The 23,694-nt window shown below is 46.2% G+C and overlaps 11 protein-coding genes across 12 annotated transcripts; 8 read left to right on the top strand and 3 right to left on the bottom strand.

The window, feature by feature from the left end:
- Window positions 1-42: 42 nt before the first annotated feature.
- Window positions 43-4,716, top strand: pea (ATP-dependent RNA helicase pea). The gene is made up of 2 exons (XM_017159877.3): window positions 43-3,366; window positions 4,093-4,716. The coding sequence occupies exons 1-2, from the start codon at window positions 168-170 to the stop codon at window positions 4,638-4,640; spliced, it is 3,747 nt and encodes a 1,248-aa protein (XP_017015366.2). The 5' UTR covers window positions 43-167; the 3' UTR covers window positions 4,641-4,716.
- Window positions 4,655-5,120, bottom strand: LOC108069691 (cytochrome c oxidase assembly factor 5). Its single transcript, XM_017159885.3, has 2 exons — window positions 4,815-5,120; window positions 4,655-4,755 (listed from the first exon to the last, which is right to left on the bottom strand). Exons 1-2 carry the CDS (start codon window positions 5,010-5,012, stop codon window positions 4,714-4,716), a joined length of 240 nt encoding a protein of 79 aa, XP_017015374.1. The 5' UTR covers window positions 5,013-5,120; the 3' UTR covers window positions 4,655-4,713.
- A 534-nt stretch (window positions 5,121-5,654) lies between these two features.
- On the top strand, window positions 5,655-7,890 carry LOC108069697 (transmembrane protein 39A). Its single transcript, XM_017159893.3, has 4 exons — window positions 5,655-6,086; window positions 6,153-6,388; window positions 6,443-7,004; window positions 7,588-7,890. The coding sequence occupies exons 1-4, from the start codon at window positions 5,817-5,819 to the stop codon at window positions 7,849-7,851; spliced, it is 1,332 nt and encodes a 443-aa protein (XP_017015382.2). The 5' UTR covers window positions 5,655-5,816; the 3' UTR covers window positions 7,852-7,890.
- CysRS-m (cysteine--tRNA ligase-like protein, mitochondrial) lies at window positions 7,843-9,745 on the bottom strand. Its single transcript, XM_017159892.3, has 2 exons — window positions 9,605-9,745; window positions 7,843-9,549 (listed from the first exon to the last, which is right to left on the bottom strand). The coding sequence occupies exons 1-2, from the start codon at window positions 9,613-9,615 to the stop codon at window positions 7,881-7,883; spliced, it is 1,680 nt and encodes a 559-aa protein (XP_017015381.2). The 5' UTR covers window positions 9,616-9,745; the 3' UTR covers window positions 7,843-7,880.
- A 164-nt stretch (window positions 9,746-9,909) lies between these two features.
- On the top strand, window positions 9,910-11,676 carry O-fut1 (O-fucosyltransferase 1). Its single transcript, XM_017159890.3, has 2 exons — window positions 9,910-10,065; window positions 10,120-11,676. Exons 1-2 carry the CDS (start codon window positions 9,948-9,950, stop codon window positions 11,208-11,210), a joined length of 1,209 nt encoding a protein of 402 aa, XP_017015379.2. The 5' UTR covers window positions 9,910-9,947; the 3' UTR covers window positions 11,211-11,676.
- On the bottom strand, window positions 11,640-13,228 carry eIF3m (eukaryotic translation initiation factor 3 subunit m). The gene is made up of 3 exons (XM_017159891.3): window positions 13,072-13,228; window positions 12,772-12,951; window positions 11,640-12,713 (listed from the first exon to the last, which is right to left on the bottom strand). The coding sequence occupies exons 1-3, from the start codon at window positions 13,114-13,116 to the stop codon at window positions 11,775-11,777; spliced, it is 1,164 nt and encodes a 387-aa protein (XP_017015380.1). The 5' UTR covers window positions 13,117-13,228; the 3' UTR covers window positions 11,640-11,774.
- A 355-nt stretch (window positions 13,229-13,583) lies between these two features.
- On the top strand, window positions 13,584-15,985 carry LOC108069701 (solute carrier family 25 member 35). The gene is made up of 3 exons (XM_017159898.3): window positions 13,584-14,128; window positions 14,200-14,335; window positions 15,150-15,985. The coding sequence occupies exons 1-3, from the start codon at window positions 13,881-13,883 to the stop codon at window positions 15,675-15,677; spliced, it is 912 nt and encodes a 303-aa protein (XP_017015387.1). The 5' UTR covers window positions 13,584-13,880; the 3' UTR covers window positions 15,678-15,985.
- An 89-nt stretch (window positions 15,986-16,074) lies between these two features.
- On the top strand, window positions 16,075-17,359 carry LOC108069700 (solute carrier family 25 member 35). Its single transcript, XM_017159897.3, has 3 exons — window positions 16,075-16,323; window positions 16,386-16,521; window positions 16,636-17,359. The coding sequence occupies exons 1-3, from the start codon at window positions 16,076-16,078 to the stop codon at window positions 17,164-17,166; spliced, it is 915 nt and encodes a 304-aa protein (XP_017015386.2). The 5' UTR covers window position 16,075; the 3' UTR covers window positions 17,167-17,359.
- Window positions 17,360-17,566: 207 nt separating this feature from the next.
- On the top strand, window positions 17,567-18,438 carry LOC108069684 (solute carrier family 25 member 35-like). Its single transcript, XM_070212845.1, has 2 exons — window positions 17,567-17,717; window positions 17,821-18,438. The coding sequence occupies exons 1-2, from the start codon at window positions 17,715-17,717 to the stop codon at window positions 18,349-18,351; spliced, it is 534 nt and encodes a 177-aa protein (XP_070068946.1). The 5' UTR covers window positions 17,567-17,714; the 3' UTR covers window positions 18,352-18,438.
- A 561-nt stretch (window positions 18,439-18,999) lies between these two features.
- Window positions 19,000-20,628, top strand: LOC108069683 (solute carrier family 25 member 35). Its single transcript, XM_017159870.3, has 3 exons — window positions 19,000-19,361; window positions 19,787-19,922; window positions 19,981-20,628. Exons 1-3 carry the CDS (start codon window positions 19,114-19,116, stop codon window positions 20,518-20,520), a joined length of 924 nt encoding a protein of 307 aa, XP_017015359.2. The 5' UTR covers window positions 19,000-19,113; the 3' UTR covers window positions 20,521-20,628.
- A 330-nt stretch (window positions 20,629-20,958) lies between these two features.
- On the top strand, window positions 20,959-23,682 carry ReepB (Receptor expression enhancing protein B). 2 transcript variants are annotated; one of them, XM_017159874.3, is made up of 4 exons: window positions 20,959-21,202; window positions 23,050-23,282; window positions 23,346-23,445; window positions 23,505-23,682. In XM_017159874.3, the coding sequence occupies exons 1-4, from the start codon at window positions 21,052-21,054 to the stop codon at window positions 23,564-23,566; spliced, it is 546 nt and encodes a 181-aa protein (XP_017015363.1). In that variant the 5' UTR covers window positions 20,959-21,051; the 3' UTR covers window positions 23,567-23,682. The 2 variants fall into 2 exon arrangements, with proteins under 2 accessions (XP_017015363.1, XP_017015361.1); XM_017159872.3 differs by lacking the exon at window positions 20,959-21,202 and adding an exon at window positions 21,645-21,948.
- The last annotated feature ends 12 nt before the right edge of the window (window positions 23,683-23,694 follow it).

The following is a 23,694-nucleotide window of genomic DNA, read 5'->3' as shown; positions in this document are numbered from 1 at the left end:
GAGCGTCGAAAACCGAGTGATAGGGGCTAGCGTTGCCACCTCGATCGGTTGATGTGGCAACCCTGCGGCGTGTAAAAACAGCTGATTGCGTTTGTTTCGAGAGCCAAACTTTCTGAAATTTCCACAAATTGTGTATAAATAAGGTGAAATAGGAGTCTCTAAGCGGCATGGATGAGCTGCAGAAGTTGGAGTACCTGTCGCTGGTCTCGAAGATCTGCACCGAGCTGGACAACCACTTGGGCATCAACGACAAGGACCTGGCCGAGTTCATCATCGATTTGGAGAACAAGAATCGCACCTACGACTCGTTTCGCAAGGCTCTGCTGGAAAATGGCGCGGAATTTCCCGACTCCCTGGTCCAGAATCTGCAGCGCATCATCAATCTGATGCGTCCCAGTCGTCCGGGTGGCGCCAGCGAGGAGAAGATGGGCGGCAGCGGTGACCAGAAGGAGGACAAGAAGTCGCAGCTGATGAAATTGTTTCCCGGTTTGGCTTTGCCGAATGATAAGTACAGCAAAAAGGAGGAGGAGGAGCAGAAGGAGGAGCAGCAAAAGCAGGAGAAGGAGATGGATAGGAAGCCGGAAAAGGATCACAAGAAATCCGACATGAGCGATGTGGATGCAGCCATGTTGGAGCTGGAGGCACTGGCCCCGGGTGAGAACAAAACAGAGCTTAAACAGCCCAGGGAAGCAGCTAGTTCCAGGGAGCGACACAAGCGGAGGAGCAGGGATCGGGACACCAAGAGACGCAGCAGATCCCGAGAGGATAGAACCTCAGAGCGGCGCAGGAGCAGATCGCGGGACAGGGAACGTCGACGGCGAAGCAGATCCCGGGATAATCGGCGGAGAAGCAGGTCTCGCGAGGATCGAGATAAAGAGCGACGACGCAGGAGATCGAACTCTAGAGATCGCCACGATCGCCGCCGCCGCAGTCGCTCCCGCTCCACGGAAAAAAGAAACCACAGGGAACGCTCCAAGGATCGCAGCGAGAAGATGCCACCGCCCTCGGCCGCCGCCATGACCGATGATCCCGAGCCGGGCAAGATCTACTCGGGCAAAGTGGCCAATATAGTGCCCTTCGGCTGCTTCGTGCAGCTCTTCGGAGTGCGCAAACGCTGGGAGGGATTGGTGCACATCTCACAGCTGCGGGCAGAAGGACGGGTGACCGATGTTACCGAGGTGGTGAGTCGAAATCAGACAGTTAAAGTAAAGGTGATGTCCGTAACAGGACAAAAGGTGGCCCTCTCGATGAAAGAGGCGGATCAGGAGACTGGACGGGATCTCAATCCACTCTCACACGCCCCCGAAGACGACGAGTCTCTGAGGGATCGCAATCCAGATGGACCCTTCAGCAGCAGCACTTCGATGCTAAACCTGCAGGGAAATGGCCTAGACGGAGATGAGCACGAGTCCAGGAAGCGTGTGACCAGGATTTCCAGCCCCGAACGCTGGGAAATCAAGCAGATGATCAGTTCCGGTGTGCTGGACAGGAGTGAGATGCCGGATTTCGACGAGGAGACGGGACTGCTGCCCAAAGATGAAGACGACGAGGCGGACATTGAAATTGAGATTGTAGAAGAGGAACCGCCCTTCCTCTCGGGACACGGCAGAGCCTTGCATGACCTCTCGCCCGTGAGGATTGTAAAGAATCCCGATGGCTCGCTGGCCCAAGCTGCCATGATGCAGTCCGCTTTGTCCAAGGAGCGTCGCGAGCAGAAGATGCTGCAGCGCGAGCAAGAAATGGAGGCTCTGCCCACCAGCTTGAACAAGAACTGGATCGATCCGCTGCCCGAGGAGGAGAGCCGCAGCCTGGCGGCCAATATGCGGGGAATGGGAGCCGCTCCCGCTGAAGTTCCCGAGTGGAAAAAGCATGTCATTGGCGGCAAGAAGTCCTCCTTCGGTAAGAAAACAGATTTAACGCTAGTGGAGCAGCGCCAATCGTTGCCTATATACAAACTGCGCGATGATCTGATCAAGGCGGTTACAGACAACCAAATCCTCATTGTTATTGGCGAAACTGGTTCCGGAAAGACCACGCAAATCACTCAGTACTTGGGCGAATGTGGATTCACTGCCAGGGGAAAGATTGGCTGCACGCAGCCCAGGAGAGTGGCGGCCATGTCGGTGGCCAAGCGAGTCGCGGAGGAGTACGGTTGTCGGCTGGGCCAGGAGGTGGGCTACACCATTCGATTCGAGGACTGCACCAGTCCCGAGACCATAGTCAAGTACATGACGGACGGTATGCTGCTCCGAGAGTGCCTAATGGAGGCGGAGCTAAAGAGTTATTCGGTGATTATGTTGGACGAAGCTCACGAGCGTACGATTCACACGGATGTTCTCTTTGGTCTGCTTAAAACAGCCGTGCAAAAGCGTCCCGAACTTAAGCTAATTGTCACTTCGGCCACTTTGGATGCGGTGAAATTCTCGCAGTACTTCTTTAAGGCGCCCATTTTCACAATTCCCGGTAGAACCTTTCCTGTAGAAGTTCTTTACACCAAGGAACCGGAGACGGACTATCTGGACGCCTCGCTGATCACAGTGATGCAAATCCATCTGCGGGAGCCACCCGGTGACATTCTGCTCTTTCTCACGGGTCAGGAGGAGATCGACACGGCCTGCGAGATCTTGTACGAGCGAATGAAGAGTTTAGGACCAGATGTACCCGAGTTGATCATCCTGCCGGTGTATTCTGCCCTGCCATCCGAGATGCAGACGCGTATCTTTGATCCTGCGCCCGCTGGAAGCCGCAAGGTTGTGATAGCCACCAATATTGCCGAGACTTCCCTGACCATAGATGGCATATTCTATGTGGTAGATCCTGGTTTCGTAAAGCAGAAGGTGTACAACTCGAAAACGGGCATGGACTCCCTGGTGGTCACTCCAATTTCACAGGCGGCTGCCAAGCAGAGAGCAGGAAGAGCCGGGCGCACGGGTCCCGGAAAAACCTATCGTCTTTATACAGAGCGCGCGTATCGAGATGAAATGCTGCCCACTCCGGTGCCCGAAATTCAACGCACCAATTTGGCCACCACAGTGCTGCAGCTGAAAACGATGGGAATCAACGATCTGCTGCACTTTGATTTCATGGACGCGCCGCCAGTGGAATCCCTGGTCATGGCATTGGAGCAACTGCATTCCCTTTCAGCTTTGGATGACGAAGGACTGCTTACACGATTGGGCAGACGCATGGCCGAGTTTCCCCTCGAGCCGAATCTCTCCAAGATGCTGATTATGTCTGTGGCGCTTCAGTGCTCCGATGAGATTCTGACTATTGTCTCGATGCTCAGCGTGCAGAATGTGTTTTACAGGCCAAAGGACAAACAGGCGCTGGCGGACCAAAAGAAGGCCAAATTCAATCAGGCGGAAGGTAGGTGTATTCCTAACTAGAAAGGAAATTCGGCAAGCCGAAGCTATATACCCTTGCAGATCATTCTATTAATTTACAAATCGCAAAAAAATTCAATTTTCTATTATTTCGTATTAATTTTCCGAACGTTTCTATGGCAGCTATATGAAATAGTAGTTGTATCTTTTTAAATTAAAATCAAAAATCGGAAATATTTAAAAATAGTCATATCCCATATTTTTTTCCTATTAATTTGCATTTAATTTAACGACCGTTCCTATGACAGCTATATGATATAGTGTTCCGATTTTTTTTAAATTTTATTCGAAATTCATAAATATTTAAAAAATAATATTCCCAAGAGTAGAAGGTAATATTTGAAAGAACACCGAAGTTAGAATTTTTTTGAACGTTTTTTTTTTATCTTTCCTATAGGAGGTATAAGATATAGTCGTCTGATCCGGTCGGTTCCGACTTATATACTACCTGCATTTGAAAGAAGACTTTTGGGAAAGTTTCAAGCCGATAGCTTTAAAACTGAGAGACTAGTTTGCGTAGAAACGGACGGACAGACAGACGGACATGGCTAGATCGACTCGTCTAGTGATGCTGATCAAGAATATATATACTTTATGGGGTCGTAAACGCCTCCTTCACTGCGTTGCAAACTTCTGACTAAAATCATAATACCTTCTGCAAGGGTATAAAAATATAACCTTGAAAGATTACTAATTCTCCTCTTTACAGGTGACCACTTGACCCTGCTGGCCGTCTACAACAGTTGGAAGAACAACAAGTTCTCGAATGCCTGGTGCTACGAGAACTTTGTACAGATCCGCACCCTAAAGCGCAGCCAGGATGTGAGGAAGCAGCTGCTGGGCATCATGGACAGGCACAAATTGGATGTGGTATCCGCGGGAAAGAACTCTGTGCGAATTCAGAAGGCCATCTGCTCGGGATTCTTTCGCAACGCAGCCAAGAAGGACCCGCAGGAGGGCTATCGCACCCTGGTCGACTCCCAAGTGGTCTACATCCATCCGTCGAGTGCTTTGTTCAATCGCCAGCCGGAGTGGGTCATCTACCACGAGCTGGTGCAGACCACCAAGGAGTATATGCGCGAGGTGACCACCATCGATCCCAAATGGCTGGTGGAGTTTGCGCCGTCCTTCTTCCGATTCTCGGACCCCACGAAGCTCAGCAAATTCAAGAAGAACCAGCGCCTGGAGCCGCTGTACAACAAGTACGAGGAGCCCAATGCCTGGCGTATCTCTCGCGTCCGCCGGCGTCGCAATTAAAGGACTCAACACGATTGTGTGTGTGTAATTTGATGTATTTTAAGCGCCTAGAAATATAATTTAAGTTTAAACTTCAGTAGCCCTTGCGACCGCGAAAGCGCTGTCTGTTGTCCAACTGGAAGGTGGAGATATGTGTTAGCTTGGGGAAGGATTTAGGTATCATAGGGAACTTACCAGGGAGCGCTTGCACTCATAGAAGGTATTCCTTAGAACCTGGCACTCGGGTGGAACATTGTTATCCTGGAGGCACTGGCGCGGAGTCTTGCCCATTCGGCAGCACTCGCTCTCCAGCAGGCACATCTTCAGGTCCGCCCGCACTCCGGCACATGCCGTCTCATCGGCCAGCCTCTCGTTACCCTCGTAGCGCATCATCTTTGGTACTTTCCGAGTGTTTTTAATATATATTTTAAATATTTCGTGGACCAGTTACAAAACCAGCTGTCCACAGCGTTGCCAGAAGGGTCGATACAATTGGCCCCTACTGATATCGATTAACCTGAGCAGTATTGGTTAACGATAGACATTTGATCATGGGAGTTGAAAGAGGGATTAGATTGTGAGAAAGCAATCTTATAACGGTTATTATTTTTGATATTGGATATTCCATGTTCAGAAATAATACGATTTTGAAATCTTGATACTTTAACGGTTATTATTTTGGATATTGGATATTCCATGTTCAGAAATAATACGATTTTGAAATCTTGATACTTTACCCACAATCATTTTTGTCCAACATGCACTTTCTGATGAATATATGAATAACGATGGGGGCGACTTTGAAATTAAAATTTCCTTAAGTAATAAGGAATTTTCAGCTATTTTATCAGTAAGGTTGTTTTGAGTGTGTGAGTCACAAATAAATAATAAAATGTGAATAACAAATACTTTGTAGAAAAACTTTTTTGTACCCTTAAAAAATGTGGATGCCAAAGAAATACAAATTCCAATTCCAAATACAAATCTTTTCTAAACGAATCCTAGAATAAATTTCGATCCTTCGAAGATTTGAAATCCCTTCAGAAAGATCTTTTACTACGCCCATGAAACCTGCAAACGCAACGGTATTTTCCACCGTTATTGGCGCGGTCATACTGGCTGTCCTCCCGCACAAAAACATTGTTGCTTGAATTTATCTAAATGTAGCCCCCGGTACGAGCGATCAAAGGACTCGAAATGACCTACGACGAGCGCAGCAGTGATGGCAGCAGCTCCAGCGAAACGCAGGACTCCTACGCCCACCTGCTGGCCTCCAAACCGGGCCAATCCCAGACGCCGGCCGCCGCGATGCCGAAGCACATTCCCTTTCCGGAGCACGCAACCACATCCGAGTGGCTGAGCGAACTAATTATGTGCGCCTTCACCATGGGCTCGGCCATCGTTCAGTTCATCAATATCTACCGGACCAACTGGTGGCTGCCACAGGCGCACACCAGGCACATGGTGGTGGGTTTTTCCCTGGTTCTGAAATCCAAAAATATTCCAAAACTTAACCCACATCCTTGCCCGCAGAACATCGAGCTGATCGATCCATATCTGCGCTATCTCCTGTTCATACTCAACACGCGACGACTGGTCTACTGCTTGCTGCTGGTGAAGATCAGGAAGGGCAACGAGAAGAGCAGGCAGTTCATCCGGCTGGGCATTAAGTATGGATTTGGGGGATTGGTGCAGCTGGCCCTGGGCTACTGCGCCATGAAGCTGTACCAGCAGCACACTTACATCCTCCTCCTCTTCCTTTCGTATCCGTAAGTGGAAAGCATATAAAATTTCCATCAGATAATTGACCATCCCTTTTCCAGAGTCGTCATCTACCTGCTGATCTTTGGCTTCCAGCTGGAGCCCTTCCTGCGCACCAGATTCGAGCTGCCTGGCGTGTACATCAACGATCTCCCCGTTCACAGCTGCACCACCAATCCGGTGAACATCAGGGACGAGGTGGAGACACTGCGTCACGACTTTAACAAGCGCTTCAAGCAGCTCATCTTCACCTCCATGCTGAATGCCTACTACAGCGGCCTGGTGCCCTGTTGTCTGGCCATCAGCGTCCAGTATAATGTAATCCGGGCTGCCCAGCACTGCATTATCGTTTGTCTGGGCGCCTTTAGTCTATGTGCTGTATTCCTGTATCCCGCCAAGTACAGTGATACCCTGCATCGGGCTACTTTGCATTTAGGCTGCTGGCAGCGCATCGATAGGGAGCCGGCGCCTTCGCAGTTGATAGTGGCCGCCAGTGCGCTCGCCTGGTCGAAGTACTCCTCCTACAACCACGGCACCGTGGTTAAGCACAACGGGGGATTGTACAGAAGTCAGGGCGTGGTCACGGTGGCCACGCCAGGAAACGCCAGCCATGCAAGATTTTATGTAAGTATGATACAGAAAGTTAACTATATTTACAGGCGGATTTATATTTTCCTATATTTTTACAACTATATAAGAGAGCCCTGCATGAATGGATTCAATGAATTATTTTGAATTTTTTGTTTTATATGAATTAATTAATTAGAACTTCGAGTTTAATAGAATTGAATGAATTTTGAGTTTAATAGAATTGAATGAATTCCGAAATATTTCAAACTACAATTTCTTTTGAACAAAAAGGCCCATCATTTTGTGATTAAATCTGCCTAAATTTTATTTACTAAGCAGTAACATTTATTTGTTAAAAATTTTCCACTTTTTGTTCTCGAAAAAAAGCACAACAAAATCTGGCAAATTAAAAAAATGCATAAAAATTATTCATTCATTTATTCAATTCGAAATGAATTAGAAAAACGTTCAATTTAATAAACAAATCAGAAATCATTCAATTGAATTAAACAAATCAAAAATTTCATGGCATACAATGATAAAACAAAAATTAAATGATTCACGCAGGGCTCTAATTTATATTTTCCTGTATTTTTCCTATTTTATAAAACAAGTATTAATAATTTAACCTTTGCAGAAACTCTTCCACAATCCCACTATCATATACTCCACACTGGCCATCCTTCAGGCCGCCGTTCTGCTCGTGGAGATTGGATCTCTAAGCGCCGAAAGCGTCGAGTGGCACTTTGTGCTCTCCATCAGCTTCGTGGCCTTCACCAGCATGGGCGCCTTCTTCAAGTTGGTGCGAGACTACCTCATCACCAAGGACCTCTACAAAACGGAGCACGCGGTGGCCCCCGATCAACCCTTTCGACAACGCATGAGAGATGCATTTATGTAGTAACGATCCAAAGAATAATAAAGTTACATTTATTCGGCAGAGCTTTTGCTCTTGTCATCGGGTTTTTCACAGGACACGGCGAATACCCAGGAGCTGCCCTTCTTGTGGTCGCGCACTTGGATACCATGCTGCTGGAGCAGGCTTCTCAGCTCATCGCAGGCCGCCAGTAGCTGCGAGTTCTTCACATCCCCGGATGTGGCATTCTCCCGCATCCTTCCCCGAACGCTCAACACATCATCGACGAGGAGAGAGGAATCGATGCCACGATCCGCAGAGGAGATCTTTTTCTCCTGCAGGGATTCTCTTTCTATCAACTCGGAAACACCAAAAGAAACGATGGCCCGGTTAATGAAGTTACCAGCTGCCAAGAGGAGATCCATACAGTAGGCGGGTTCCTCGTGAGCATCGATTTGCTGCTCGTTGATGCAACGACTAATGCTGCTCATCTGATCCATCAGCACACCGATGGCGCGGGCCGTATCAAAGTCATCTCTTAGGCAGCTGTCGAACTCGGTAACTGTGTGTGCTAGCTGCGCCCTGAGCGCTCCCTCGTCCATCAGGTGGACGGGCTTTAGGAACTGTGTGTAGGCACTGAGATCCGCCTGGAAGTTTTTAAAACGCTGCAGGGTCTGTCGAGCGGTCTGCATTAACTGATCGCTGTAGGGCATGGCGTTGCGATAGTTGGACAGCAGGCAGGCCATCCGAAACTCGTCGGCTGTGTACTTCTTCAGCAGTTCCGACACCGAAATGGTGTTGCCCAGGGATTTTGACATCTTCTCCTGGTCGCCCACCATGTGCAGCTGACCGGTGTGCAGCCAGTAGTTCACCCACTGATCTGTTTTGTAGCGGGCGCAGCACTGGGCCTCCTCGTTTTCGTGGTGCGGAAAGCGCAGGTCCAGGCCGCCGGCATGGAAATCCAATTGGCGGCCAAAGAAGAGACCAGCAATGGCGCTGCATTCGATGTGCCAACCGGGACGCCCCTCGCCGCCCCAAGGAGCCGCCCAGGTGGGCTCGCTGCCGCTCTGCCGCGCCTTCCACAGCGCAAAGTCTGCGGTGTTTCTCTTCACGGGATCCTCCTTCTCCTCGCTGAAATCTAGCTTCAAAAGCTTCCCATAGTTCAGACTCTGGGAGACATCAAAGTAAACGGACTTGTCCGGCGTAACGTAGGCCTGCCCCTCATCGATTAGCTGCTGGATGAACTGTATAATCACAGGCATGGTGGTGGTCACATGGCTGCGCACATCCGGTGGCTGGACATTCAAACGCAGCATGTCCTGGCGAAATTCCGCCTCGTAGGCTCGCGCCATCTTCTGCCAGTCGAGCCCGGCGAGCTGGGCTCTCTTGATAATCTTGTCGTCCACGTCGGTGATGTTCATGGCGGTCACCAGGTTGATTTTGAAGTAGTCCCGAAGAATGCGCTGCAGGATGTCCACCTTGACATAGGTGCTGGCATGCCCCAAATGGGCGGAATCGTAGACGGTGGGTCCGCAGGTGTACCAGGTGACCATGTGGGGGTTGCGCAGGATTAGGGGCACCTTCTGGCGCATTCCGTGATTGTAAATGTTGATGCCTGTGTGCTGTCCAACGGGCTTGCGCCATTTGAAAGTCCTGTCCGTCGGAGGAGCCTCATCCGCGAAGTTGCGGCGCCAGAGGCGGATTGGTCGTTTCCGACTGCCAAAAGTCCGGATCGCCTCCTTGCTGTGGATTAAATAAGGTGATTGAGGTTAATAACTTCTCCTCGGTAAGTACTCACAGGCCAAACATTCTTCAGTCTCTTCAATTTTGATTAAAATCTAAAGTAAAATACAAAAGTTTAATTTCATAAAATAACAATAACACCTGATTGTTAAACGGGAGGTTGCCAGACCATAGAATTTCGGCTTATTTGGGTAGGGTAGGGTGACTCGATTTATGGCATTTTAAATTCATTAACAAAATACACTTAACTAAAAGTTTAGTCTTAAACTTTATGTTTTAGATTAATTTTACTAAATATATTTATTACATACGCTCTGCAAATATTTTATTTTCCTTTAAATAGAACCACCCTCCTGCACAGTGCTGCCACCTGGTCACAGAAAAGCGAAGCCGGTAGAATGCAGTGGCTTAAAATGAAGCTCCGCTTTGTAAACTTAATTTTACTATTAATAAGCTCAGCATGGGCCCAATCAGGAGCCGATCCCAACGGCTACCTCACCTACTGTCCCTGCATGGGTAAGTCCGACTTAGAAATTACCTTGAAAGCCAACTTAACCGAGCTTTTTAAAGGACGCTTTGGCAACCAGGCCGACCACTTCCTGGGATCGTTGACCTTCGCCAAGGCCTTGAATCGAACCCTCATCCTGCCGCCGTGGGTGGAGTACCGCAGGGGCGAGCTGCGCTCCCGCCAGGTGCCATTCAACACATACTTTGAAGTGGAGCCGCTTAAGGAGTACCACCGCGTCATCACCATGGCGGACTTCATGTGGCACCTGGCGGACGACCTGTGGCCGGAATCGCAGCGCGTTTCCTTCTGCTACAAGGAGCGCTACAGCCTGCAGCAGGAGAAGAACGATCCGGAGAAGCCCAATTGTCATGCCAAGGACGGCAATCCGTTTGGTCCCTTCTGGGACACCTTCCACATCGATTTTGTGCGGTCTGAGTTCTATGCGCCGCTGCATTTCGATGTCCATCACAGTAACGAGGCTGCCAAGTGGCAGGCCAAATATCCTGCGGAATCCTGGCCTGTACTCGCCTTCACCGGAGCCCCTGCCAGTTTTCCCGTTCAGCTGGAGAACTGCAAGCTGCAACGCTACATGCAATGGAGCCAGAGGTACAGGGACGCCTCCAAGGAGTTCATCCGGGCGCAGCTGCCGCGCGGCGCCTTTGTGGGCATTCACCTGCGCAACGGTATCGATTGGGTGAGAGCCTGTGAGCACGTCAAGGATAGCCAGCATTTGTTTGCCTCGCCGCAGTGTTTGGGCTACAAAAATGAGCGAGGAGCTCTCTATCCGGAACTCTGCATGCCCTCCAAGGAGGCCATAGTTCGCCAGCTGAAGAGAACCATTAAGAATGTGCGGCAGACGCAGCCGGACAACGAAATCAAGTCGGTTTTCGTGGCCTCCGACTCGAACCACATGATTGGCGAACTCAGTTCGGCTCTCAGTCGCATGGGCATCAGTGTGCACAAGCTGCCCGAGGACGATCCCTACCTGGATTTGGCCATTCTTGGACAGTCTAACCACTTTATCGGCAACTGCATCTCTTCGTACTCGGCTTTTGTGAAACGCGAACGCGACTCGCACGGTTTTCCGTCATATTTCTGGGGATTCCCCAAGGAGAAGGACCGCAAGCATTCCAATGTGCACGAGGAGCTCTAATTGACCAACAGGAAACAGTACTTAAATACTCTAACAGGCTATTTTTTCGGTTTTCATTTCAAGTTATCAGTGGTTATTTGTACATCACTTTTTTACAAATTTTAGTATGTCAATGGTTAAGATCAAAGTTCCAATTTACAATGCAACGTAATGACATTTTTTACAAACAAATAATATTTTCTAGATATTTAATATTTAATTTTGTGTTAAGTTAAAAATTGTATTCATTAAAAACGCTAGCGTTAGTTCTTTTATTCTTTTAATTTTGTGTTAATTAAAAATTGTATTCATCATAAGCGCTAGCGTTAATTCTTTTATCTTTAAATCGTAAATTGTATTTTGTGAAAACCGTTAAATGCCTTTAATATCACTATAAAATAGACCTAAGATATTAAGTATTCCTCGCATTTATCGAGCCATGGTTCTACAAACGATTTTACTTATAAATTTATTCAAGTTATCCAAACCACGCACTCTTGAAAATAATTTAGGTCGTAATTCCATTGCCCCGAGGCTAGCATTTGTTCATCATCATCATCATTGCAGTTTTGGGGAGTGGCGTGCCTAGTGTATCAGCTTCTGAGTGCGAGCCAGGTCCAGTTGCGCCGACGAGACGCTCGTCAGGCCCTCGCGCACTGTGCTGAGGTTCTCCTTCCAGGCCTGCAGCAGATCGCGCAGCTGCTCCCACTGCGGCGCTCCGAAGGTTCGGTGCATCGTGGACGAGATGTGAACTTTGTGGTTGGCCTGATCCAGGCGGGCGCGTACCAACTTCGTTTTCAGCACCTCGATGACGAAGGGCTCAACCTCGTCCTCGTTGATCTGCAGCTCCTTGGTCAGCGTCTCGAAGGTCATCTCGGGGCTGCTCTCGGCCAGCTGCATGAAGGTCAACAGGCGCATCTTCTTCATGTTCTGCTCGTGGTTCAAACCCTGCGAATTGACGAACTCCCGGTGGTCCTCGTAGAACTGCACATACGCCGGCAGCTTCTCCGACACGAAGATGGACAGCAGGTCGTGGATGAGGTCGCCCTCCAAGAAGCGCACTGGTTTCAGTGCCAGCAGAGGATCCAGCAGGAATGTATTGGGGTCGGCCAAAGCGGTCACAATGCACTTCATGGCATCCTCGCGGGCCACACACGCGTTGTCCGCCGTGTACGTGCCCAGCAGCTCAATCATCACCTTGGAGGACAGCTCCAGATTGGTGTCCTTGGTCACGTCGTGCAGCAGGCGGTACAACTTCTGCATCTGTTCCGACGACGGCGGGCAGTTGGCGAACTGGGACTTGAGCTGGTCCACTCCGGTGAAGACCTCCAGCACCTGTTCGCACTGTTTGGCCACCTGGACGAGGTGGTAGTAGACGTGGTAGCGCAAGGGAGAGGCGGTGTCCAGGTTGTTGAACAGGCGCCACAGCGATTGGAGGCACACCTTGCCGAGTGGGTGGTTGGGAGCCTTGGTCATCTTCTCGCAGTAGGCGAGCACAATGTTCTCGCCGCGATCGAGGGGGATCTAGAATATAAAAAACGTTTATTTCCTGTTTAATTGGATATATTTTTATTCTATTCACCGTGATCATAATAGACACAATGCTGTTCAGGATGCCGTCAATCTGCGAGGGCTCCCCATCCTTGAAGCAAACATCACAGACGCCGATGATCTTGTGCAAATCATCCTCCACTCCTTTGTTGGACTTCTCCGATGAGATTTCGGCTCCCAGCTTCTTGAAATACTTGCGCAGCTCTTGCACCTTTTTTTGATAAATTATTGAAAATATTAGTTTTTGTTTTGCAGCAAGAGGAAGACATAACCTCAATTCTGGCCAGGGGCGGCCCAAAAACATGGTTTATGTCGCTAACTTATACTCTACCTGCTCGTCCAGGGAGAGGTCTATGAAAACCGGATGCGAAGTCATGGTTTTATTAAATGTTATTCCACTTTTTTAAACAAATGCAGTCGAAAATAACACGCACACACGTCTTCGGCGCTTTGACAGCTCGAAAGGAAAGAGAGCGACGGGAGGTGCCAGCCTGGCGCTTTTCTAGCTAACTAGAGATGCTCTGAAAAGAGGAAATAATATAAATGTGGTTTTTAAGCAAAATTACCTTATTTAAAAATTAACTAAAGCTACGTAAGAATTAGTTCAATTAAATACAACTTTTTACATGTTGTTTAACAGCTTTATTTAGTTTATAACAAGCTTCAATTGGTTTAATATTTTGGCGGGTTTATAGCTCAAAACAATCCATGAAGGGAGAGAGTGGCCAGATCTCGTAAAATGCATAAGTCACAGTGACTGTGACTAGGATTACCGTTATAAAACCCCTTCTCAGAAGTTATAAGACTACTATTTTACCCTATTTCTGTAAAGTTTTTAGATTTTTTCTTTAATATTTAAACCAAAAAAAAAGGTAAGCGAAATGTTTTAAATTTTCGCGACCGTCTGGCAGCCTTGTGTGCGGCCACACCGGAATTAAGTTATATTACTTACTCGCCAAATTTCTATTATATTTGTGTAACGGACGAGGGGAACACAGTCGTGCCTGCTAATCGCGGCGGGGAATTATGAAATACACGGCAGATACATTTACGTAGCGGCTTCTTAGGGCCACAGATTCCGCAGCAGGCGGCACAACAGTTTCTAGTCAACTACTGTCCTCGAGTCAATCCCGTGATTACATGGCCACCTCCGATTTTGTGCTGGGAGGACTGGCCTCTGTGGGCGCCACCTTCTTCACCAATCCCATCGAGGTGATCAAGACCCGGATCCAGCTGCAGGGGGAGTTGGCGGCCCGGGGCACCTACGTTGAACCCTACAAGGGCATCGTGCATGCCTTCGTCACGGTGGCCAAAAACGATGGCATTCTGGGCCTCCAAAAGGGTCTGGCTCCCGCGCTGTACTTCCAGTTCATCATCAATTCCTTCCGGTATGGAATAACCCATCTATCAGTATTTGCTTTGAACTAATCTCTAATGATTAACTATCTCCAATCCACAGACTCAGCATTTATTCGGAGGCAATGGAGCGCAAGTGGATGCACAACCGAAAAGGCGAGGTGTCCTACGGAATGGGTCTGATGTGGGGCGCCATCGGCGGCGTCGTGGGCTCCTACTGCTCCAGTCCATTTTTCCTGGTACGCCAAAACAAGCGAATATTACGGGAGGTTACATAAACAAACAGCTTATCTAAATGAACCTTGTGCTCATCAGCATTTTGGACCTTCCACAGATAAGAACCTCTATTGACAACTGCCTATCAGTATCTAAATATTACTATTTCAAGATATTCAGAAAGGAGGTATCAAGCTAGAATAATATTATAACGATTTTATACGACTAATTCTGGTTTTTACCAGTAATTTCCAGGGATATACATACTTGCATATTACTGAATGACATAATGTATTCATAAGACCTTCACTCAATGGTTTACTTTAGCAGTGAACTTAGAATCAATGATTTTCTTTACCGAGCCACAATTACTTTACACAGTTTTATTGGATAAACACTGTTTTGTTATCTCATTTATAAGACAATAGAGACATTTTCTCTATTTATAAATGTAACCTACTCTTATTGTTAGCCAAAATCTTAGTCAATATTCATGTTATTATGTAGATTATAATCATCTTCCCTTTTTAAAAAAATATTCTTACGATTATATACGACATATTCTGGTTTGTACCAGTAACTTCCAGAGATATATATATGTATATTTGCATATTACTGAATGACATAATGTATTCATAAGACCTTCAGTCAATGGTTTACTTTCGTTAAGGTTTCCGATCCACCAATACTTCACACCGTTTAATTGGATAAACACGGTTTTATTATCTAATTTATAAGTCAATAAAGGCATAGTGTCTATATATTTTTAAATGTAACCTACTCTTATTCAATATTTATGATATTATTGTACTAATTATAATCATCTTCCCTTTCTAGATCAAAACGCAGTTGCAATCGCAAGCCGCCAAGCAAATTGCAGTGGGCTACCAGCATGCCCACACTTCCATGAGCGATGCCCTGCGACAGATCTACGCGAAAAATGGAGTGCGAGGACTCTGGCGAGGATCGGTGGCTGCGCTGCCCAGAGCAGCCCTAGGATCGGGTGCCCAGATAGCCACCTTTGGCAAGACCAAAGCACTGCTGGTGGAGTACGATCTGGTGACCGAACCCACGTTAAACTCATTCACGGCCGGCTTGATAGCGGGCTCCATTATGTCGGTGGCCATAACGCCGCCGGATGTGATCACCACCCGTCTGTACAACCAGGGCGTGGACGCCGAGGGACGTGGTCTGCTCTATCGCGGTTGGCTGGACTGCTTCGTCAAGATCCTGCGCTCCGAGGGAGTCTACGGTATGTACAAGGGCTTCTGGGCCAACTACCTGCGCATTGCCCCCCACTCAACGTTGGTGCTGCTCTTCTTTGACGAGCTGATCGCCCTGCGCACAAAGTATAGTCGTCAATGATCCCAAAGATCAGTAGATAGGTAGCATTACTTTAAGTACAAAATTGTTCAACTCGTTTGTAATATCCATATATATTGTTTACTTTGTTAAGCCAAGTTAAGACAGGCAAAATGATAATATTTTGTGTGTCTGAACTCGGCTTTAGTCTGTAGTGAGTAGCTAAACAAGAACCTAGTTCCAATCTCTTAGCTTAGCATAGCCCCAGAACCAATTTGTGCCTTCAGTAAGCTAAACTTAACGCCTGTTCCTGTAGCCATTAACTGTGCAATACTTTGGTGAAATAAACCAGTTAGTTTGTTACTTTTTAACACACATTGTTTGCCGGTGGCAGATTGCCGCTTATCGCAATTGGAGTGTTAGTGATGACTAGATTGTGACGCTGAACGGACGTCGCATCGATGGCTACGTCTGATTTTGTGCTGGGCGGCGTGGCTGCCATGGGAGCAGGTGTATTCACCAATCCCGTGGAGGTGATAAAGACTCGCATCCAGCTGCAGGGAGAGCTGGCCGCCCGGGGATCCCATGCTCAGCCCTATAAGAGTGTCTTCCAGGCTTTCGTAACCGTGGCCAAAAATGATGGTATTCTCGGCCTGCAGAAGGGATTGGCGCCAGCTTTATGCTTCCAGTTTGTCATAAACTCCTTTCGGTGAGTAGTAACTGTGATATTTATACAAGAAATTTTATAAATATTTATTAATTTATCCACAGTTTAAGCATTTACACCCATGCCGTGGAGAAGGGTTGGGTGCACAACAAGAAGGGCGAGATTTCCTTTGCGAAGGGCATGTTTTGGGGAGCTTTGGGCGGCGTCGTGGGTTCCTATTGCGCCAGTCCCTTCTTCCTGGTAAGCGATTATGTAAATCACTCAGTTGAGGTGTCTGCTTCGGCCGACATTTGACAATGTCTAGCCCAGATAAGATAAGACCCCTAATCGCTAATCGCTACTTTTCCATTCAAGATCAAAACTCAACTTCAGGCGCAGGCAGCCAAACAAATCGCCGTTGGTTATCAGCATCAGCATGCCTCGATGAGCGACGCGATAAGGCAGATATACCGGAAGAACGGCATCTTTGGACTCTGGCGGGGATCCATGGCCAATGTGAGCCGGGCTACGGTAGCCTCAGCCGTACAAATCGCCACTTTTGGCCAGGCCAAGTCCTTTCTGAAGGAAAATGGATTGGTTACCCATCCCACGCTCCTTTCTTTTTGCTCTGGTTTATCTGCTGGGTCATTTGTATCGGTGGCTATAACTCCTTTGGATGTGATTACCACTCGTCTCTATAATCAGGGAGTGGATGCCCAAGGTCGTGGGCTTTACTACAAGGGCTGGTTGGATTGCGTGCTCAAGATTCTGAGATCTGAGGGAGTTTATGGCTTGTACAAGGGATTCTTTCCGATTTATCTGAGGAGTGCTCCCTACTCCACTTTGGTGCTTTTGTTCTTCGATGAGCTGATTGCACTGCGAGAGAAGTACAATCTTCATTACTGATATGGTTTATGCTCTGAAGAGCAAGTTGTAAAGTTAAGATTTGATTGTTCACTAGATTATATTTTATTTAAAATAATCAACTTTAGTTACTTACATTCAGGGACCGTAAATAATCGTTATTTGAGATTTTTATTTTAAAAGACCTACTGAGATTTGTTTATGTTTTAATCAACAATTTAATTGGTTTTTACGCGCTTTATAGACATGAACAAATAACAGTTAATTTGCTTTTCAGATTTGTGAACAAGAGTAAAAAGACCGTTATTTTTGACGTTTAAAATAAAATAACACAGTAGTCTTTTTAAAATAAAATGTAACTTACATTTTAAGAAACAAAATAATGGATGTAGAAATTTATATCTACTTTGGTGATATAACAAATAAGTTTCTTGATTACTTATTTATTAATCCCCAGATTGAGCATCTACACCCATGCCGTGGAGGAGGGTTGGGATTGTAACAAAAAGGGCGAGACTTCCTTTGCGAGGGGCCTGTTTTGGGGCGGTTTAGGTGGTGTTGTGGGATCCTACTTATCCAGCCCCTTTTTCATGGTAAGCGATTATGTAAAACACACAACAGAAGTGTCTGCTTAGACACAATTCACAAGTTCTGGCCCAGATAAGATAAGACTACTGAGTTATTTTTCCATTCAAGATCAAGACGCAACTTCAGTCCCAGGCTGCCAAGCAGATTGCCGTTGGTTATCAGCATCAACATGCCTCGATGAGCGATGCGATTAGGCAGATTTACCGGAAGAACGGCGTCTTTGGACTCTGGCGGGGATCAATGGCAAATGTGAGCCGGGCTACGGTAGCCTCAGCCGTACAAATCGGCACTTTTGGCAAGGCCAAGTCTCTTTTGAAGGAAAACGGCGTGGTTACTCACCCCACGATCCTTTCGTTCTGCTCTGGCTTAGCTGCAGGCTCATTTATGTCGGTTGCAATCACTCCATTGGATGTGATAACCACTCGTCTCTACAATCAGGGAGTGGATGCCCAAGGACGTGGGCTTTACTACAAGGGCTGGCTGGACTGCGTTCTTAAGATTCTACGATCTGAAGGAGTTCATGGCTTGTACAAGGGATTCTTTCCAATTTATCTGAGAAGTACTCCGTACTCCATTTTGGTGCTTTTGTTCTTTGATGAGCTGATTGCCCTGCGGGAAAAATACGATCTTCACTACTGAAGAATTAGTTCGTTAGAAGAAAAAGCTCTATTCTCATATCAGAAATAGAATGCTTTACTAAAGATTAGGCTTTGATTGTTCACTAGATTATGTTGTTTCGTTTTCATGAATTAACTTTACAATGTTTAATTTTAAGAAGCATAAACATTTATGTGTTATTATTTTAAACTAAACAAGGTGAGTAAAACAATAAAGAGGCTTTTATTCAAATCTGAAAACAAAAAATATTTTGAATATAATAAAAACAACATGATTACGTAATTTTGGAAAAATCCCATCGGAGTGTTATACAATATTATTGGTTTCAATATTTTTTACCAATAAAAAAAATTAATTACAGCTCATTAACTTTAAAACTAAACTTACGAAACTATCGATACTATCGATAATAATATTTTATTTTATAAAAAAATAAAGTTCTTAATTTATTGTATGGTTCTCCATAAAATATTAATGTTTTTGTACTTCAAACTAAATTCCTATTTTAGATCAAACATAAAGAGTGCGGCAATAAATACAGGCATTTAAAGGTTTATTCTTAATTTAAAATAAAGTCTTAAAAATCAATCAATTGAGACTCCAAATAATAACCCCTTCTACTTTTTTCTAAGCCGCATTTCAAGCGAATGGGAAGCAATTTTTAGTTAGGTAATTATTCGATATAATTGCCGATGGTTTAACAACTCTGTCGACTGCTGGCGAGACCCACAGTCAACAAAATGATAACGTAACATCAACTAAAACTAAAATTAAGGTGAAAAGATGACCAAGTCCGATTTTGTGCTGGGCGGCTTTGCTGCAATGAGTGCGGTGATGTTCACCAATCCCATTGATGTGGTGAAGACACGGATGCAACTGCAGGGAGAGTTGGCGTCCCGGGGAACCTACGTAAAGCCCTACAAGAATCTTCCCCAGGCTATGGTGCAGATAGTCCGGAACGACGGGCTCCTTGCTTTGGAAAAGGGTCTGGCTCCGGCGCTGTGTTACCAGTTTGTCCTCAACTCGGTCAGGCAAGTATTTGGGAATCTCTTTGAGTTGTATTTCACATTAACTATTCGGACTCGGTCATATGGTTGTGTCATAGAGAGGAGGAACTTGTTTGCAACCCTAGAAACCAGTGGCGGGTCTAAGCAATAGTTTTGAAGGGTCAAGAAATTTCAAAAAGTAAATATTAGAAAAACATGTTTAGGGAGCTCTCTTAAATAAATATTTTTAGATTATGTAATACGGAATTATTAAGATAAGTTATTTCTTTGTAAGCCTTATGTACTTTGATAATTTATTTTCTGGAAAGATAATGTCAAGGAATTTGATGAGCAGAATTATCTTATCTATCACTATGTCGAAAAATTTAAATGCTGTAATGAGGAAAAATTTACAACAGGGAATACTTTAGTACTGAGTTTACAATTTATTTTCTCGTTACTTTTGGTAGATTAAGCACTTACTCGAACGCCTTGGAGCTCGGATTCCTACATAACTCAGATGGCTCCATATCCTTTTATCGGGGCATGTTTTTCGGAGCCCTGGGCGGCTGTACCGGCACCTTCCTCGGTAGTCCCTTCTATATGGTAAGTGGTAGGAATCCCCTCAACCAGACCTTGAAATCCGATTTCCCCCGCACTTCAGATAAAGGCGCAACAGCACGCCCAGGCAGTTCAGTCGATAGCCGTGGGCTTCCAGCATAAACACACCTCTATGCTGAATGCCTTCCTGCAAATTTACCGGACCAATGGCATTCCGGGATTCTGGCGTGGAGCTGTTTCCAGCATGAGTCGATCACTTGTCGGCTCCAGTGTCCAGATCGGAAGCTTTCCCAAGGCCAAGGCCCTGCTGAGGGACAACGGATGGGTCACCCATCCGGTTCTGCTTTCGTTCTGTGCCGGCTTAACCGCGGGAAGCCTTATCTCCTTGGCCAACTCGCCCCTCGACGTAGTCACCACTCGGATGTACAACCAACCTGTGGATGAGAAGGGAAGAGGTCTCGTGTACCGGGGTTTAGTGGACTGCTTCACCAAGATCCTGAAAAAGGAAGGTCTCCACGGGATGTACAAGGGCTTTTGGCCCATCTACCTGCGAAGTGCCCCTCACACTACCTTGATATTTGTGTTTTTCGATAAGTTCATTTACTTACGCGATCGCTATGTTTTTCCCCAGCAAAAGCATTGAAAACTTATTTGTTTAGGTTTAAAAGTGAAATATTTGGAAGTGCATTTGATTATATGTTTTAATAATAAAGAGGCTGAGTCGAAATCGTCTCCTTAACTGCGTAGCAAACCTTTGACTAAAAGCGTAGTAACTTCTGGTATCTTCAGATAGAGTTCAAAACTATTTTAAGCCTTCAATCCTAGGAAAACCCAGTAACACATTTCGAAAAATGCAGGGTCTTGAATTCAATCGTGCCAAAGCTTGGCACTAGTATTTTTCTGGCGATGAAAACTAATCTTTGGTTTTCAAATCACCACCCAAGGTTTACTTACCCCTTGATTTGAAAGAACTTCGAAAATAAACTATAACCTATAATATTGAAAAACCGCCAGTATTGCCATTTAAGTATGCCCAGTTGTCATGGCTTTGAGCTTCTCCGGTATTCTCTGCTGCGGCGGTCACACTATTCTATAAGTGTTGGGAAAGTCGGCGGCGTCGCATATTTTTGATTGACAACTTGGCTTTTATATTTTCGAATATTATCGGTGCAAAATGGCCTCCCAGGTGACTCAGGTGCAGCAGTTCTTCAACGGCTACAAACAGAACGTGAGCAAGGCTCTGCGGGATGCGTCGAAGCCCTGGACCAAGGCCTTCGATACTGTGGAGGAGAAGACCGGTGTGGATAGGGTCAATATTTTCCTCGGTGAGTTATTATGTTATCCTGGCGACGTCATCGCGACGTCCTTCTGTCAGCCACCGCCCCATGAAAAAGCCACCTCTGACCTCCTGGTAATCGACTGCGTAACCAGTGACATTCTCATCGAGATGCAGTGGAATTTTTCGGGATGCTTATAAATAGCAACCTGTTATATATAGCGATGCTATGGGGCGGAATCAGGAGTCGGGGGACTTAATCACCGCCTGGTGACCAATTAGGGAATTAATCACTCGACTTAAACGCCAAAGCCCAATTAAATAGAGTTTTTGTTTTATCACCAAGCGCTAAACCAATACTAGCAAACTACCTCGGTTGCCATGTGATGTGTGCGTGTAAGCGGCTACGTAGGCAGCTACCGATGTGTGCGTCTCTGTTATCCACCAAAAGTTTCATGTTTTGTGCTTTCCTTTGTTTACTTCAACGAAAGTACATTTTCTCAGTACGCGCGGTGAGCAATACATTTTGCAGTCGATTTTTCCAACCGATCCGGTGAAAAGTCCAGCTGTCCAGCGGGGTCAAAAGGTCTGAGAATTGAGACGTGGCGACATTGGCACACGTGGAGAAAGTCCACACACCTGTGTGCGTAAATCCAGAGAGCTTTAAGTTCCAGTAATTCCCATTCCGGGGCTCTCCGGAGTAACCGATGTGGCTCTGGGAGTATATTATGCTAATCAGACAGCGACGGGAGACGCGGCGCAAGGTCAGAGTTCCCCTGGTTTACCTGGGCACAGGTGAGAAAAGGAAATATGTCTGTGTAAACACTTGAAATAGTGATAGACATTGATTCATCACTTAATCATTTAGCCTCATTAGTTCGGTATGTGATACATTTTTGGCAGATGTTAGTACTCAAAACGATTCTAAAACAATAATATTTTCCTTGGGTATAAGATTATTATAATAATAATAATAATTTTGGGATATTTAAAAATGACTTCAGACTTCCAATTCCGGATAATATATGTATTGTTTGAACTGGTAAAAAAATTATTTAGACAGATATATAGAAAAGGTTATCAAATAAAGTGAAAGTCTGTAGCGTATGATGCTGAACAAGAATGTATCTAATTTATAGGGTATAAAATAATTATAATTATAATAATTTGAGAATACTTTAAGATGACTTCAGGCATCCAATTCCGGCTAAGATACTACATATGCACTGGTAAAAAAAGATTTTAACATATATTTGTAAAAGGTTATCATATAAACTTGCCTGTAGCCTGTGATGCTGAACAAGAATGTATCCAATTTACAGGGTATATTTAGTCGCATTAGCAAACTTACAATAATATTACCGTCTGCCAGGGTATAAATATAATTAGCCGTCGTCTAACATGAATGACATCATACATTTATGGCCAAACAACAGGCCGTAGTCCGATCAACCGGGCGGGCAAATTGCAACTGGCCGGGATCAGAGGCAGGTCGAGACATCCACTGACAACAGCTAAGGGTTTATAATTAGCCAGAGGCATGGGGCGGTTTAGGAACCCCAGGGATCCGCGGAGGGGCGCCCTTAAAAGGGGTACAGGTATCTGGCTAAATGCCCTGCGACTAGTTAGTCTGGCAGCCAAAGTATGTCAGTTCAGAGTCCCTTTGAGCACCCTGCGCCCTGTAGAACCGCTCCTGGCTTGGACCTGGTTATAGCCAAAGGGAAAATGCGCCACTAGGGCAACTGCAGTTGACCAACTAGACGGCAAACATGGCAGTCGAGGGATTGGAGAGCAAAATAGTCGAGTTGTTCGTAGAGAATGCCCTCCTGCGCTTCGGTAGAGCTCTAAAAGCCTTATAAAGCTTCTAATTGATAAGGTAACATTAACTATTTCCAGGTGCTGCTGGTTTCTGCGCCCTCTACCTGATCTTCGGCTATGGCGCCCAGCTGCTGTGCAACATCATTGGCGTGCTGTATCCCGCTTACATCTCCATCCATGCCATCGAGTCCAGCACAAAGCAGGACGACACCAAGTGGCTGATCTACTGGGTCACCTTTGGCATCTTCACGGTGATTGAGTTCTTCTCCGGACTGCTGACTTCGGTGATTCCCTTCTACTGGCTGCTGAAGGTGGGTTTTCTTTTCTTTTTTTAAGAGGCTCTTGAAATTTAATGGCTTATCTTCTTTTTGCAGTGTGCTCTGCTCATCTGGTGCATGCTGCCCACCGAGCAGAACGGTTCCACCATCATCTACGCCAAGCTGGTGCGACCCTACTTCCTGAAACATCACGAATGTGAGTGTTTATAATAGATCTGTGAAAATTTACACTTTGCTAATTGAGGATCTTTTCAGCCGTTGACAGGATCATCGACGATGGCATGAAGAAGGCCGCCGGAGTGCTGAAGCACGACTAGGATGCGGATTTCCCGTAGCTGCGCCCGCTGCTCGCTTACCCATGCATTTGGTTTAGGGCCTGGTCACCAACCTCACCTCGTATTGGTTACGTTTTGCAATAAATTTTAAATCTGTATTCACTTTGTTG

The sequence above is a fragment of the Drosophila takahashii genome, chromosome 2R (assembly GCF_030179915.1).
Source record: "Drosophila takahashii strain IR98-3 E-12201 chromosome 2R, DtakHiC1v2, whole genome shotgun sequence".
Lineage (NCBI taxonomy): Eukaryota > Metazoa > Arthropoda > Insecta > Diptera > Drosophilidae > Drosophila > Drosophila takahashii.
This window is presented reverse-complemented; position numbering and strand designations above follow the sequence as displayed.